General features: G+C 41.6%; 2 protein-coding genes across 2 annotated transcripts in view; one reads left to right on the top strand and one right to left on the bottom strand.

Moving 5' to 3' along the window:
* The window catches only part of LOC133555151 (gap junction alpha-3 protein-like), a 40,983-nt gene extending 40,161 nt beyond the window's left edge, over positions 1-822 (bottom strand). The window contains exon 1 of the mRNA XM_061904672.1: positions 760-822. The gene's annotated coding sequence lies outside the window, so the exon portion shown is untranslated. The remainder of the gene's footprint in view (positions 1-759) is intronic.
* A 5,540-nt stretch (positions 823-6,362) lies between these two features.
* sap18 (Sin3A-associated protein) lies at positions 6,363-14,277 on the top strand. Its single transcript, XM_061904673.1, has 4 exons — positions 6,363-6,549; positions 10,507-10,616; positions 13,808-13,930; positions 14,010-14,277. The coding sequence occupies exons 1-4, from the start codon at positions 6,478-6,480 to the stop codon at positions 14,164-14,166; spliced, it is 462 nt and encodes a 153-aa protein (XP_061760657.1). The 5' UTR covers positions 6,363-6,477; the 3' UTR covers positions 14,167-14,277.
* Positions 14,278-17,441: the final 3,164 nt, after the last annotated feature.

The following is a 17,441-nucleotide window of genomic DNA, read 5'->3' as shown; positions in this document are numbered from 1 at the left end:
TTGTATGACAGTGCAAAATATTGCTCATTTGTAGTGGTCTTTCTTGAACTATTGGGAAAAATAACTAAAAACTTGTTTAAAATAAACAAGTGATTCAATTATAAATAAGGATTTCTACACATAGAACTTAAAGTGCCCTCTTTGGGGATTGTAATAGAGATCCATCTGGATTCATGAACTTAATTCTAAACATTTCTTCACAAAAAAAGAAATCTTTAACATCAATATTTATGGAACATGTCCACAAAAAATCTAGCTGTCAACACTGAATACTGCATTGTTGCATTTCTTTTAACAGTTTGTGAACTTACATTCATATTTTGTTGAAGTATTATTCAATGAATATATTTATAAAGGATTTTTGAATTGTTGCTATTTTTAGAATATTTTTTTTAAATCTCACGTACCCCTTAGCATACCTTCAAGTCCCCCCAGGGGTACGCGTACCCCCATTTGAGAACCACTGGACTAAACTATGCAGTATTAGCCAGCACTTTACTGTTCACTGCATGCATCGGCAAAGTAGGCAAAAAACTATTTGGAAGACGTAATTAATTAATTAATGATGAGCATTATGGAAAAAGTGATTACAATGACTAAAACTGCTTCATGGCAGGCATTTGCATTTGTTTTTATTTCCTATCATGAGATTAGCAACCCTTTTTAAAGGTTCCCAGCGAGGTTGTACACACTTGTATCTTGATCTCAGGAGATCCCTCTTCCCTCCCGCTTCCTACAAGAGCATCACTTTGCACCCACCTTCTTCCCTCTCTCCTCCGAGCACACCTGCCCCAGCAGGACTCCTCCAGCCTCTCCTTATCCTCCCGCAGCAGGAGGTGACCCCTCCAGGAAAAGTGGGCGTGGCACACGAGATGGAGAGTTCAAATGAAAAAGGAGGAACGAGGCAAGTCCAACGTGAAGAAGGCGCGCATGGAACCACGAGTCCCACTAAGGCCAAGCGCAGCGGCTGCGTCCCGCGTGGCCAAGGCCATCCGCCTCTGTCACTTAATGTGCCCCCCTGTGTGCACGGGGGCGGGGAGGGGGAAGGGTGCGGCGGAGGGGGGCGGGGGGTCTAGGTGGCCGTAGTGGGGTGGCATGCACAGAAGGGGGGAGTGAGTGCAAGCCTGTGTCGTGTTGAAGTGGCGACCGGTCAGTTTTAGCACAGACCAGTGCTTTGTCAACTTTAGATCACAAGTTTTTGATTCAAAAGGTATGTTGGAAACCGAATCGTACGAAAACCAAAGCAATTTTTTCCCATAAGGAATTATCTAAATCCAATGAAACTATTCCATTCACAGAGAAAGTTGAACACGTTTTATAGAGAATATTTCTTATTTAATTGCAGAAAACTATGTGAAAAACATACATATGATAAAAATGGATAAATTCAGGGGAGAGGTACCTTTCTTTAATTTCATGATGTTTCTCACATTGTTTAACAAAGTGCTGGCACTCGCAACTTTCTTTGGCCCCATGTTGGATTATTCTGCAATTGTGCTCAATAAAAAAAAGCACAAATTGTCATTAAAAAATTGGATTCTTTGATTAAACACTCACAAGAAACTAGCTTTACAATCATACTTGCCAACCTTAAAACCTCCGATTTCGGGAGGTGGGGGGTGGGGGAGGCGTGTTTGGGGGCGCGGTTAAGATAGGAGGAGTATATTTTGCTGTGGGGCTGTCTTGGTTGACAAGACTCTGCAGCATTGCGTGGACATCGGGGGCGGTACCTCTGGATTCGCAGACCGGGGTGGTGGTCCCTCTCTTTAGGAAGGGGGACCACACTCCTCCGCCTTCCCGGTAAGGTTTATTCAGGTGTACTGGAGAGGAGGCTACGCCGGATAGTCGAACCTCGGATTCAGGAGGAACACTGTGGTTTTCGTCCTGGTCGTGGAATTGTGGACCAGCTCTATACTCTCGGCAGGGTTCTTGAGGGTGCATATGAGTTTGCCCAACCAGTCTACATGTGCTTTGTGGACTTGGAGAAGGCATTCGACCGTGTCCCTCGGGAAGTCCTGTGGGGAGTGCTCAGAGAGTATGGGGTACCGGACTGTCTTATTGTGGCGGTCTGCTCCCTGTTTGATCAGTGTCAGAGCTTGCTGGCAGTAAGTTGGACACGTTTCCAGTGAGGGTTGGACTCCGCCAAGGCTGTCCTTTGTCACCGATTCTGTTCATAACTTTTATGGACAGAATTTCTAGGCGCAGTCAAGGCGTTGAGGGGTTCCGGTTTGGTGGCCGCGGGACTAGGTCTCTGCTTTTTGCAGATGATGTGGTCCTGATGGCTTCATCTGGCCGGGATCTTCAGCTCTCAATGGATCGGTTCGCAGCCGAGTGTGAAGCAACCGGAATGAGAATCAGCACCTCCAAGTCCGAGTCCACGGTTCTCGCCCGGATGAGGGTGGAGTGCCATCTCCGGGTTGGGGAGGAGACCCTACCCCAAGTGGAGGAGTTCAAGTACCTAGGAGTCTTGTTCACAAGTGGGGGAAGAGTGGATCGTGAGATCGACAGGCGGATCGCTGCGCCGTCTTCAGTAATGCGGACGTTGTACCGATCCGTTGGGGTGAAGAAGGAGCTGAGCCGGAAGGCAAAGCTCTCAATTTACCGGTCGATCTACGTTCCCATCCTCACCTATGGTCATGAGCTTTGGGTCATGACCGAAAGGATAAGATCACGGGTACAAGCGGCCGAAATGAGTTTCTCCCTTAGAGATAGGGTAAGAAGCTCTGCCATCTGGGAGGAGCTCAAAGTAAAGCCGCTGCTCCTCCACATCGAGAGGAGCCAGATGAGGTGGTTTTGGCATCTGGTCAAATGCCACCCGAAAGCCTCCCTAGGGAGGTGTTTAGGGCACGTCCAACCTGTAGGAGGCCACGGGGAAGACCCAGGACACGTTGGGAAGACTATGTCACCCGGCTGGCCTGGGAACTCCTCGGGATCCCCCGGGAAGAGCTAGACGAAGTGGGTGGGGAGAGGGAAGTCTGGGCTTCCCTGCTTAGGCTGCTGCCCCCGCGACCCGACCTCGGATAAGCGGAAGAAGATGGATGGATGGATGGATGGATGGAACTGGAGCAATACAAATACCAATAGAAAAGCGCTACTCTCCCGTCCAAAGGCAAAACCTAGTAACTAACTTCTAGTTGATTTTGGGAAAACAAAGGAAAACCAATCTATCTTGATGCTGTCTTACAAAGATCTACAAAGTCATCAAACGTATAGATGTTTTTTTGAGCTTTCATTTTCTTGCCGATTGAGCCATGGATTGAATCTGCTCTCATGAACGTGTGCCCTTTCTCCAGATATTTTATCACAATCTCGGGTGGGCCCCATTCTGCGTTTGCACATTTGGGCAAGAGCCGTGTACAGCGTCCAGTTTTTATTTTGACCTCCACAGTTATCTGCCCAAAAGAGTATGCAAGGGGAAGAATCAAGAACAATACATTTAATGAAGGTGCTTGCAACGTCCTGGGCCAATCTTCCAAAGATCCCCTCGTGCCATAATATCACATAATCAGGTTGACCGTCGGCCCCCATTCGTGCAAATGTCTCATTAAAGACAATAAGGCGACTGACAAAGAAGCTCCGATTGGTCCCTTGAGATACTAGGTTTTTCTGTTGTATCTACGCGGTTATGTGGTAGTTGCTCGGTCCTGCCATGTGCGTAACAGCTTACTCACGGAACAAATTACAATATCGCATACACTAATGTAAAGCATATCACCTAGGAACTCCAAAATTATTATCAGCTCAGTTTTGACCAAAATTTAGTTACTGGGTTTTGCCTTTGGACGGGAGTATTGATCATGAGCAATACCAATAGTTTACCTCTATTATCAACAATACAGTTGTTCAAATGTAACAATACATATACATTTTATTTAAATTTAATGTTAGTATTAGTTTATTTTTTTTTAAAGAAATTAGATCAGTGGTTCTTAAGCAGGGTTCGATCGAACCCTAGGGGTTCGGTGATTTGGGCTGAGGGGTTGGGCGGAGGTCAAAGCACACCGACTCATCGTGTAAATAAAAACTTCTTCCGATCGGCGTATTACGGATATGGCAACAGCAGAAGTCATACTGATTTGCAGGTGTGTCATTTGTTGTGGGTTTAGACACTCAATCAATCAATCAATGTTTATTTATATAGCCCCAAATCACAAATGTCTCAAAGGACTGCACAAATCATTACGACTACAACATCCTCGGAAGAACCCACAAAAGGGCAAGGAAAACTCACACCCAGTGGGCAGGGAGAATTCACATCCAGTGGGACGCCAGTGACAATGCTGACTATGAGAAACCTTGGAGAGGACCTCAGATGTGGGCAACCCCGCCCCTCTAGGGGACCGAAAGCAATGGATGTCGAGCGGGTCCAACATGATGCTGTGAAAGTTCAATCCATAGTTGCTCCAACACAGCCGCCAGAGTTCAGTTCAAAGCGGATCCAAGACAGCAGCGAGAGTCCCGTCCACAGGAGACCATCTCAAGCGGAGGCGGATCAGCAGCGTAGAGATGTCCCCAATCGATACAGGCGAGCGGTCCATCCTGGGTCCCGACGAGCGGTCCATCCTGGGTCTCGACTCTGGACAGCCAGTACTTCATCCATGGTCATCGGACCGGACCCCCTCCACAAGGGAGGGGGGGACATAGGAGAAAGAAAAGAAGCGGCAGATCAACTGGTCTAAAAAGGAGGTCTATTTAAAGGCTAGAGTATACAGATGAGTTTTAAGGTGAGACTTACAGTAAATGCTTCTACTGACACTGTGTTGGTTTTGTTCGTTGAACCATGTGATTTTCATGCACGGTCCATTTTGTGCACCCGTAATAAAACATGCTAATACTTTAGTAAGGGGAATACATTCACATGCTTATTAACATGCAAATTAGTAACATATTGGCTCTTAACTAGTCATTATTAAGTACTTATTAAAGCCTTATCCGGCAATGGCCTTATTATAATCCTAACCCTGGCCCTAACCCTTACCAAATAACTCTAAATTAAGTATTTGATACTTATTGAATGTGTTCCCCTAGTGTCCAAAAAACTCTAAATTAAGTCTTTGTTACTTATATGTTCCCCAAAACAAAGTGTTACCAAACACACATAACTTTGTCTTGAATTTGACAAAAAACAACATTTTATTTTTCACTAAAGAAGGCTTCGGTGAATGCTCTTAAGACACTGGTGGGGTTCGGTACCTCCAACAAGGTTAAGAACCACTGAATTAGATCAGTGGTTCTCAAATGGGGGTACATGTACCCCTGGGGGTTCTTGAAGGTATACCAAGGGGACGTGAGATTTTTTTTTAATATTCTAGAAATAGCAACAATTCAAAAATATTTTATAAATATATTTATTGAATAATACTTCAACAAAATCCATCCATCCATCCATCCATCCATTTTCTACCGCTTATTCCCTTTCGGGGTGGCGGGGGGCGCTGGCGCCTATCTCAGCTACAATCGGGCAGAAGGCGGGGTACACCCTGGACAAGTCGCCACCTCATCGCAGGGCCAACACAGATAGACAGACAACATTCACACTCACATTCACACACTAGGGCCAATTTAGTGTTGCCAATCAACCTATCCCCAGGTGCATGTCTTTGGAAGTGGGAGGAAGCCGGAGTACCCGGAGGGAACCCACGCATTCACGGGGAGAACATGCAAACTCCACACAGAAAGATCCCGAGCCTGGATTTGAACCCAGAACTGCAGGACCTTCGTATTGTGAGGCAGACGCACTAACCCCTCTGCCACCGTGAAGCCCCTTCAACAAAATATGAATGTAATTTCATAAACTGTGAAAAGAAATGCAACAATGCAATATTCAGTGTTGACAGCTAGATTTTTTTGTGGACATGAAATAAATATTGTTTATGTATAAAATTGTATTTTTTTGTGAAGAAATGTTTAGAATTAAGTTCATGAATCCAGATGAATCTCTATTACAATCCCCAAAGAGGGCACTTTAAGTTGATGATTACTTCTATGTGTAGAAATCTTTATTTACAATTGAATCACTTGTTTATTTTTCAACGAGTTTTTTCTTATTTTTATATCTTTTTTTCCAAATATATTTCAAGAAATATCACTACAAATGAGCAATATTTTGCGCTGTTATACAATTTAATGAATCAGAAAATTATGACATAGTGCTGTATTTTACTTCTTTAGCTCTTTTTTTCGACCAAAAATGCTTTGCTCTGATTAGGGGGTACTTGAATTAAAAAAATGTTCACAGGGGGTACATCACTGAAAAAAGGTTGAGAACCACTAAATTAGATGGACCGGTGGCTGTAGTAGCTCTTCCCAAGCGACAGGGGGCAGCAAACTCACATAAAACGCAAGCACTAGAACCGGATCTGCTTTTTTTGTCTGAATGCATTGCAGAGTACGCGACGAGGCACGGTTGTGTTGTGCTCTACATTCATTCCAGACTGCCAAAGTGTACAAATCCTGCCGGTATAATAATTGTAAAAAATGGCTCTGGAATCGCGTATCACACAAGAAGAAATCAAGAAGGAAACAGAGAAGCCAATCGACAGAGAAAAGGTATGATATTCCCCACAAGAGCTTTGGAGGCGCGTTAGCTCTTAGTGCTAAGCTAACGTGCTTGCAGTCCTGCTGAGTTAATGTGCTTCTAAACTCTTCTCCGAAGGGATTAAAATAGGTTTATAAGTATTTTAATCACATGTGTCTTATTAACATAAATTGAAATATATCTTTCGGTGTCGGCGCTCTGTATAGACGTAAGTATATTGCTACATTAACTCTCTTCCGAGTTAGTACTTACTTTAAAATTCGTATTATTTTGCTTCAATACAAAACTTAATTTGACCTATTTTAGTAAGGTTTTGTGCCCATGGATTGGAAAAACTTAATTGATTTTTAACAGGGATAGATATTTGAATTTGCACCACTTTCCATCGTTATTGCGTACTTTTCGGGATAAAATATAAGTATTTTCTTAGAGCTCAATGTGTGCACTTAGGTACTTTGTATTTGCAGTGCCCGAATATTGCACCCATAACACAGTGATGGATACTTCTTGTGAGTTCAATTTAGGGCTGTGCGATATTGCCTTTTTTTAATCCATCCATCCATTTCCTACTGCTTATTCCCTTTGGGGTCGCAGGGGGCTCTGGTGCCTATCTCAGCTACAATCGGGCGTACACCCTGGACAAGTCGCCACCTCATCACAGGACCAACACAGATAGAGAGGGACAAGAAGAGTCCATCCATCCATTTCTACCGCTTATTCCCTTTGGGGTTGCTGGTGCCTATCTCAGCTACAATCGGGCGGCAGGCGGGGTACATCCTGGACAAGCCGCCACCTCATCACAGGGCCAACACAGATAGACAACATTCACACTCACATTCACACACTAGGACCAATTTTAGTGTTGCCAATCAACCTATCCCCAGGTGCATGTCTTTGGAGGTGGGAGGAAGCCGGAGTACCCCGAGGGAACCCACGCATTCACGGGGAGAACATGCAAACTCCACACAGAAAGATCTCGAGCCTGGGATTGAACCCAGGACTACTCGGGACCTTCGTATTGTGAGGCAGACGCACTAACCCCTCTTCCACCGTGAAGCCCCCTTTTTTTAAATCGCAATATTTTTAGGCCATATCGCTATATACGATATATATTAAGATATTTTGCCTTGGCCTTGAATGAACATTTGATACATATAATCACAGCAGTATGATGATTTTATATGTTTTCTTCTTCTTACTGCATTCATATATGCTACTTTTAAACTTCCATGCAGAGAGGGAAATCACAACTAAGTCAATTGACCCAAAGAGTATTTATTAAAGTTATTAAGCAATGGCACAAACATTCAAGTCATTTCCAAAACATAAAGTGCAAGTTTGTCAGAGACATTTTAATTGTCAAATAAAAATGAGCTGCATAATAGGAAATCAAATAGTATTCGTCCTTCACTATGTGGTAAGTTACTACAGTTATGAAATTCTCTTCATTCTCTAGCGAGTGACTTTTTAAAATGATGCTACATATTAGCAGTAATGCTACTTTTTTTTAGTAACGCTTGTGCTGCATGCTTGACTTATTACGATTGTCTGTTCGACATATTCCCACTTGAAGCCAAACCACCTCCAGACGATGGAAGCCCTGCTGTTTTTATTGGGAATTAAGTTTTCCTTCATTTGTTACCAGATCCACACTTTCTTTCTCTTATACGGCTACGTTAGCATCTAACGTAGACCAGTCTGCTACCTTTCTGCTCTGCAAGGGCGGACACGTATGTGACGTATGTAAGAATGTGCGCCTGCTTGTCTGTGAGAAGGAAAGACAGGAAAGTGTGAGAAGAGCCAGAAATGTACACCCGCAGCTAAAAGCAACTGCGTGAGAACGTATACTCGAATATTACGATATAGTCATTTTCTATATCGCACAGAGACAAACCCGCGATATATCGATATATCGCCTAGCCCTAGTTCCATTTGTAGAGTAGTGATGGGTTGAGTCATGAAGCGTTTCGACACATTGCAAAACTGTATTGATACTGTATCGATACTGTGTCACTAAGTACTGATATCTGCTGGACATTAAATATCCTGACAGGCAACCTATCTCACAGTTGTGTTGGACCCACTATGGTAGGAACTTTCACAGTATCATGTTAGAGCCGCTCGACATCTATTGCTTTCGGAAAAACTTATCCGTCCGGGTGTTACCATTTACTGGTCAATTGTATGGAATATTTACTGTACTGTGCAATCTAGAACAAAAGTCTCAATCAATCAATCACTCCAGGACAATAACAACCTTCATCTGGAACATAATTGGCGAACTGTCTTTGCCCTCGGAGGAGCTGCTCCAATTTTGTTGTTCTTTGAACCTGTTCATTGCAATAATGACAATAAAACTCTATTCTATTCTATCTATTCTATTCTAAAACTCCTTCCATCAATCCATAGAACCTTATGAATGAACTCTGAGACATTCAAAAGTTTCCATAATTCCCCACATTTAGACAGGCTATACTGTCGGAAAAGTCATCACGTCTGCCACGATCATGTGTGTTCTTAAATGTGTATTCCACGTCTTCCATTTTGAGAGCAGTTTTGATTTGGGCTTATATGGTAAACAACTAAAATTAATGTTTTATCCAGACGCATACATTTGTCCAAATGTGGTCAAGTAGACGCATTATGGGTTTGCTGGACGTTGTCTACATCGCTAAAAGAATAATCTAAAGAAGAGAATCCTTCTGCCATCTTCCGTTAGTTTTTCTAAATATATAAATCGCCCGCTTGAATATTTCTTCTTGTCTTCTCTGACATTCTCTTTGTCATTTGGGATGTCTGTTGTGATTTCCCTTCCTGGTTTGATGACCCGCCCTATCTTGCCTCTGTTGGCCAGTCCTTAATGTTTTGCCCTAATCTTAACCAGTCGTGAATCATCATAGTAAACCAACCAACCAATGATGAATGTTCTTATATGTTAACCAACCAATCATCATTGATGTTTCCCGTATATGTTGTCCCCTCCCCGTGGATTTACACTAGTCATGTCTTGTCCCCCCCCCCTAACAATATGAAGGTCTGGAGTAGTCTGGGGTTCAATGCCAGGCTCGGTATCTTTCCGTGTGGAGTTTGCATGTTCTCCCCGTGAATGCGTGGGTTCCCTCCGGGTACTCCCGCTTCCTCCCACTTCCAAAGACATGCACCTGGGGATAGGTTGATTGGCAACACTAAATGGGCCCTAGTGTGTGAATGTGGGTGTGAATGTTGTCTGTCTATCTGTGTTGGCCCTGTGATGAGTTGGCGACTTGTCCAGGGTGTACCGACCTGCCGTCCGATTGTAGCTAAGATAGGCACCAGCGACCCCAAAGGGAATAAGCGGTAGAAAATGGATGGATGGACTCTTCTTGTCCCTCTCTCTTCTTTTTACCATGTAGTTTATCTAACCGCTATATGGATCTAAAAATAGGAAATTGGTATTTGTTTAAAAAGTACATGTATTTAAGCTACGTAGCGAATATTTGTTTGTTTGTGTGTTGTTGTAGTGGGTCAGTACAGTGGAGGAAGGGGAGGGTTTTAATAGCCCATAGAGTGTTGAGAGGGAGTGGGAAGCGGGGGAGCCATTCAAGGAACACAAAAAATAAGTGGCGTTTGGTCATTTTAACGTGAAATAAATTATATTGATATTAAGATATTTTTTAAATTGATATCATGTTTAAAAATGGATCAATATATCTTGCAAACTCAGTACATCTCCTAGCCCTAATGAATTTGGACGATTCCGGATCCAATTCCAGTTCCTAACGATTCTCAATTCTGAATATTTTAAGAGGCGGGGTCAAAAATCTACGCTTCTCACCAGGCTATTTTAAAGCAGTATATGAATATTAATCCTGTGAACTTTGGTATAAATATGGGGGAGTTTCTCTCTGCTGAAACACTTTCACAAAAGTTTCACCTTATTTTTGAAAACCTATACAGAATACATTCTAATCTGTTGCTCTCTGTGACAGACCTGTCCCCTTCTTCTGCGTGTTTTCACCACCAACAATGGCAGACACCACAGACCAGATGAATTTGCTCGAGGCAACGTCCCTTCCAGTGAGCTGCAAATATACACGTGGTGAGAGATTTTAATTAAAATTGTCTAAAGATGAAAATGTAAAGATTTCATAACACTGTTAGGGCTTCGAGAAAGAGAATGCTACAAGGTAAAAGGTACCGGTAAGTATTAATGCTATAGGTGGTATGGTGAAATGCATAACGTCTTTCTACTTGCCTTTCTTTACGTGCATTGGTTAGGATTGCCACTAATGACTATTTTGATAGTCAACTAGCCATCAACTCTTGCAACGATTCATCAACTTAGTCCTGGGCGATATGGCCTAAAAATAACATCTCAGAATTTTTCACCCAAAATTTGGATTTCTAAATTTTTTTAAATTTATTTTCCCACTTCTTAGTGAAACCAATGAATACAAAAGACAGAGATAATTCAAAACACATTTTTCTTTTATTTGGTCAACAATTAGTAGTTTGAAATGATACTGCATACACTGATTCTTACTTAAAACAACATTTTTATTTAAATAATGTTCTTTTTAGACTCTATACAAAATGTACTCACTATGCAATTTTCAAATAACTAAATTAAAAACTTTCTTTTGGAGGCAATACTTATGTCTTGAATAGAATACTTCTGTTAACAAAAAAGTTGCATTTTACAGTGCATGCAAATAAATAATAATCTCCAACATTAACATTAATAAAGATCAGACTTAAGACTTCTGTCTTGAATAAAATACTTGAGTTAACAAAAATGTAGCATTGCACATGGCGTGCAAATACGTACACTCCAATAAATCAATAACGATACCAATATTCAATAAATAGTAATTAATATCAAATAAAGTGCGAATTTAAAACTTGTCTTGAATAAATTATTTTTGTATTAAACATGTCTCATGTCTATATAGTTTTAGTAGGTAAATAATTGCAGGCTTTTTTAAGTATCTTGGTCTCCTTGTTAGGGTGTACTGATGGTAAAGACAATGTAAATTTCATTGCACGTGTAATATATTACTGTATTGATGATTAAATGTGTTATAATTCCACAAGAGTTTTTTGAGGCTGCATTCAGCGTACGAGCTGTCTGGTTTGGATTGCAGAGCGACTGCTTTAGTGATCGCTCTGTGTATTCTTCTCCTTTCTCATCATACATGGAATCATCTTGTGTAAATAACCACCACAGTAAGCTACTATTTAGCAGGAGTTTGTTTGTTGCTGCGGTAGGGCTGGGCTATATGGCCTTTTTATAATATCTCAATATTTTTAGGCCATATCACGATACACAGGTGCTGGTCATATTATTAGAATATCTTGAAAAAGTTTATTTATTTCATTGATTCCATTTAGAAAGTCAAACTTGTAGAATGTATACACTCATTCCAAACAGACTGATACATTTCAAGTGTTTTTTGCCAAAAAGGAGATGATTATAGCTGACAACCAATGAAAACCCTAAATTCAACATCTCAGAAAATTAGAATATGGTGAAAAGGTCAGATATTAAAGACACCTGGTGCCACACTCTAATTAGCTAACTAATTCAAAACACCTGGAAAAGCCTTTAAATGGTCTCTCGTTTTGAGTCTGTATGACACACAATCATGGGGAAGACTGCTGACTTGACAACTGTCCAAAAGATGACCATTGATACTTTAAAGAAGGAGGGCAAGACACAAAAGGTCATTGCCAAAGAGGTTGGATGTTCCCAGAGCTCTGTGTTCAAGCACATTAATAGAGAGGCGAAAGGAAGACAAAGATGTGGTAGAAAAAAGTGTACAAGCAAGAGGGATAAACGCACCCTGCAACTAAGTATTGATTGCCGTACATGCTGAAACTTTCCATGTTCATACTTTTCGGTTGGCCCACATTTCTAAAAAATATTTTTTGGTACTAGTTGTAACTAATTTTCTGAGATACTGAATTTGGGATTTTCAGTAATTGTCAGTACTAATCATCAAAATTTAGAGAAATAAACATTTCAAATATATCACTGTGTGTAATGAATTGATATAATATGTAAGTTTCACGTTCTGAATATAAATACTGAAATAAATCAACTTTTTCATGATATTCTAATAATATGAACAGCACCTGTATATCTCGATATTTTGCCTTAACCTTGAATGCACACTTGATACATATAATCACACCAGTATGATTATTCTATGTGTCTACATTAAAACATTTTTGTTCATACTGCAATAATATATGCTCATTTTAAACTTACATCCATCCATCCATCCATTTTCTACCGCTTATTCCCTTTCGGGGTCGCGGGGGGCGCTGGCGCCTATTCAGAGAAGAAAATCACAACTAAGTCAATTGACCAAAACTGTATTTAATAAACAGTTATTAAGCACTGGCACACACATTCATGTCATTTCCAAAACAGAAAGTGCAAGATTGTCAGAGACATTTTAAAACAAGCTGTGGCTGCAGTTTTGTGCATGATGTCACTAAGATGACATATTAAAATAACACTAAATTAAAGTGCACTTTTTGTACAGAATGCCACTACAATATTTTAAAACAAATAAAGTGCACTTTTGTGCATGATGGTTTGGGCGTGTGGCACCGAATGGAGATGTTGAAATGCGGAGTAAGCACTCTTCATTCTCTAGCAGGTGACTTTTCAAATGATGCTACATATTAGCAGTAATGCTACTTTTTGTAACAACGCTTTAGCATCGCACTTGATAAATTACGGTTGTCCGACATATTCCCACTTAAAGCCAGACCACTGCCAGACGATGGACCCCTCGCTGTTTTTCGTGGGAATTAATTCTTCCTTCATTTGTTACCAGATTCGCACCTTCTTTCTCTCGTATTACCGCAAGCACCACAGCTAACGTTACCCGTGACGCTACCTGTCTGCTCCGCGAGGACGTATACGTATGTGACATATGACTTGACAGAATGTGACGTATGTAAGAAGGAGAAACAACAGAGTGGGAAGAACATGTAGTGTATTGCCCGCAGCTAAAAGCAACTGCGTGAGAAAATATACTCGAATATCAAGATATAGTCATTTTCTATATCGCACGAGACAAACCCGCGATATATCGAGTGTATCGATATATTGCCCAGTCCTAACTACAAGGCATTTTTCAATGAATTGACTGTTTAATTGTTTTTTATCGTTTACAGTGGTTTTCTTCTTTTGTAATTTAATGCTCTACTAACAATCTGGTTACAATCCAGACAAGTCCTCTGTGTAACCTGTCGGATGCTTTGTGTCTTTTGAAGGATGGACGCTACGCTGCGGGAGCTTACGAGCCTGGTGAAGGAGGTGTATCCAGAAGCGAGGAAAAAAGGAACCCATTTCAGTTTTTCTATCGTCTATCCTGACCTACGAGGAAAAATGTATCGGTTAGTGTGCAAGTAACATCAGTAACATTTGCATTACTTACAATGGTGTCTAAAGTTTTCCTTGTCCTTCGTCCATTAGCTTCAAAGAGATGGGCAACACCGTGTCCGGCAGGAAGGGTGCTGATGACTCCATGACACTGCAGTCTCAACGTTTTCATATTGGAGACTACCTGGACATCGCCATCACACCTCCCAATAGAGCGCCGCCACTCGGTCCACGTATGAGGCCCTTTTGAGCAAACACACAATCCACCCGCTTTTCAAATGTCGCTTTTTTTTATCATTTAGAAAATGTTTTTGGCTCATGTGGAATTTGCATTGTGTAGTTTAGTAAACATTTTCCTCAAGTGTTGTCTTTGTCTTTATTTTTCCATAAAGGTATATGTTTGTAAACTCTTACGTTTGCAACAATACATTTTTATTTTTTTTATCAGTGACAAAATTTGAACCTCAAATTCCTATTTTCAAAGTCTTCCCATTAGTTGTAATCAGTATTGCCAACTTGGTGACTTTGTGGCTAAATCTGGCGACTTTTCAAATCCTCTTTGCAACAATTTTTTGTAAACAGCTACCAGCAAAAACAATTTCCGGTGATTTTTAATACTTTTCTCGTGTTTTGGAGACTGGGGTGCAACCAGGCTGCATTTACTGTCCTGAACGAGCAGTGGCGGGTGCCTCCCCCGTTCCAAAGCACTCACAGGCAGTCAGTCTGCTGCGCCAGTAGAGCGTAGACCCCTACCACTCAAAGTCCAGACTGCAAATGAAATGCACATTAGCAAAGCCGCTGCTGTTTTCGTCCTGGTTTCAAGACCAAGATGTGTAATGTAAATATTTCTTCACTGTCAATTCACTGCAAAATCCCATTCTCATCGTTCCTGTTATTGAGCCACACATTAGATGAAAATTATGTCACAACCCTCTAGTCTTTGATCAAATTTGATTATCTAATATTTTAATTGTGTTTGTGGACTTGGAGAAGGCATTTGACTGTGTCCCTTAAGAAGTCCTGTAGGGAGTGCTCAGAGTATATGGGGTATCGGACTTTCTGGTTGTGGAGGTCCACTCCCTGTATGATCGGTGTCAGAGCTTGGTACGCATTGCCGGCATTTAAGTGAGGGTTGGACTCCGCCAGGACTGCCCTTTGTCACAGATTCTGTTCATAACTTTTATGGAAAGAATTTCGAGGCATTGATGTGATTCGGTTTGCTGGCTGCAGGATTAGGTCTCTGCTTTTTGCAGATGATGTGGTCCTGATGCCTTCATCTGGCCAGAATCTTCAGGAATCTGGATCGGTTTGCAGCCGAGTATTGAATTGACTGGGATGAGAATCAGCACCTCCATGTTTGAGTCCATGGTTCTTGTCCGGTAAAGGGTGGAGTGCCATCTCCAATTTGGTGAAGAGATCTTACCCCAAGTGGAGAAGTTCAAGTACCTCTGAGTCTTATTCACGACAGAGAGAAGAGTGGATCGTGAGATCGACAGGAGGATCAGTGCGGCGTCTTCAGTAATGCGCACAATGTATTGATCTGTTGTGGCAAAGCTCTAAATTTACCGGTCAATCTACGATCCCATTCTCACCTATGGTCATGAGCTTTGGGTTACAGTTGTGATCAAAATTATTCAACCCCCACACAATTTTGGTGTTTTAGCAAGTTGGACATTTATTCAGTATTTTGTTTATAGTCATATCAAATAAAGATGCATTAAATAGACAAATGCAACTTGAATTACAACATTATATTTTGTAACATACCAAACAGTGTCATTTCTCTTAATATCTCATTGACAAATCATCATTCCGGTCGCTTCACACTCGGCTGCGAACCGATCCAGTGAGAGCTGAAGATCCCGGCCAGATGAAGCCATCTGGACCACATCATCTGCAAAAAGCAGAGACCTAATCCCGCCGCCACCAAATCGGAACCCCTCAACGCCTTGACTGCCTAGAAATTCTGTCCATAAAAGTTGTGAAAAGAATCGGTGACAAAGGGCAGCCTTGGCAGAGTCCAACCCTCACTCACGGTGGCAGAGGGGTTAGTGCGTCTGCCTCACAATACGAAGGTCCTGAGTAGTCAGGGTTCAATCCCGGGCTCGGGATCTTTCTGTGTGGAGTTTGCATGTCCTCCCCGTGAATGCGTGGGTTCCCTCCGGGTACTCCGGCTTCCTCCCTCTTCCAAAGACATGCACCTGGGAATAGGTTGATTGGCAACACTAAATAGGTCCTAGTATGTGAATGTTGTCTGTCTATCTGTGTTGGCCCTGCGATCAGTTGGCGACTTGTCCAGGGTGTAAACCGCCTTCCGCCGGATTGTAGCTGAGATAGGCACCAGTGCCCCCTGCGACCCCAAAGGGAATAAGCGGTAGAAATGGATGGATTACAAAACTGTTGTATTACTCATTCACCTATGTCATTTTATTATAACAGATGTCAGTGGATGAATGCATATAATTGTAGACGCTCTGACGCGGGAAAGGGGTAGGATTATTTAAGCTTAGCTTCTTCCTACTCCTTTTCGTACATGATGTGATGTGAAATGAATTGATTAACGTGGACCCCGACTTAAACAAGTTGAAAAACTTATTCGGGTGTTACCATTTAGTTGTCAATTGTACGGAATATGTACTGTACTACTGTACAATCTACTAATAAAAGTATCAATCAATCAATCAAAATGATGTGGGATTGTTTGATGTATTGTGTTGTGTGTTCATGTTCGAGTTCAAAATAAACTAAGAAAAAAAGAAATGAATTATATTTATATAGTGCTTTTTCTCGAGTGACTCAAAGCGCTTTAAATAGTGAAACCCAATATCTAAGTTACATTTAAACTGGTGTGGGTGGCACTGGGAGCAGGTGGGTAAAGTGTCTTGCCCAAGGACACAACGGCAGTAACTAGGATGGCGGTAGCGGGGATCGAACCTGCAACCCTCAAGTTGCTGGCACGGCCACTCCACCAACCGAGCTATACCGCAGAAAGAAAGAAAGAAAGAAAGAAAGAAAGAAAGAAAGAAAGAAAGAAAGAAAGAAAGAAAGAAAGAAAGAAAGAAAGAAAGAAAGAAAGAAAGAAAGAAAGAAAGAAAGAAAGAAAGAAAGAAAGAAAGAAAGAAAGAAAGAAAGAAAGAAAGAAAGAAAGAAAGAAAGAAAGAAAGAAAGAAAGAAAGAAAGAAAGAAAGAAAGAAAGAAAGAAGTGGCGACTTGTCCAGGGTGTACACCGCCTTCTGCCCGATTGTAGCTGAGATAGGCGCCAGCGCCCTCCGCAACCCCAAAAGGGAATAAGCGGTAGAAAAAGAATGGATGGAAAAAAGAAAGAAAGAAAGAAAGAAAGAAGTGGTAGAAATGGATTGTTGGAAATCATCCCTGTCAGTTTGCGCATGCGTGTCACTGAAGTATGTTAGAAAAAACAATGAATGGATGGTTGGAAATCAGCCGTGTCAGTTTGCGCATGCGTGTCACTGAAGTAGGCTAGAAAAAACAATGAATGTTAAGACTTAATTTATTATCGTCGGGTAG

The sequence above is a fragment of the Nerophis ophidion genome, linkage group LG06 (genome assembly GCF_033978795.1).
Source record: "Nerophis ophidion isolate RoL-2023_Sa linkage group LG06, RoL_Noph_v1.0, whole genome shotgun sequence".
In the NCBI taxonomy this organism is placed as follows: Eukaryota; Metazoa; Chordata; class Actinopteri; order Syngnathiformes; family Syngnathidae; genus Nerophis; species Nerophis ophidion.
This window is presented reverse-complemented; position numbering and strand designations above follow the sequence as displayed.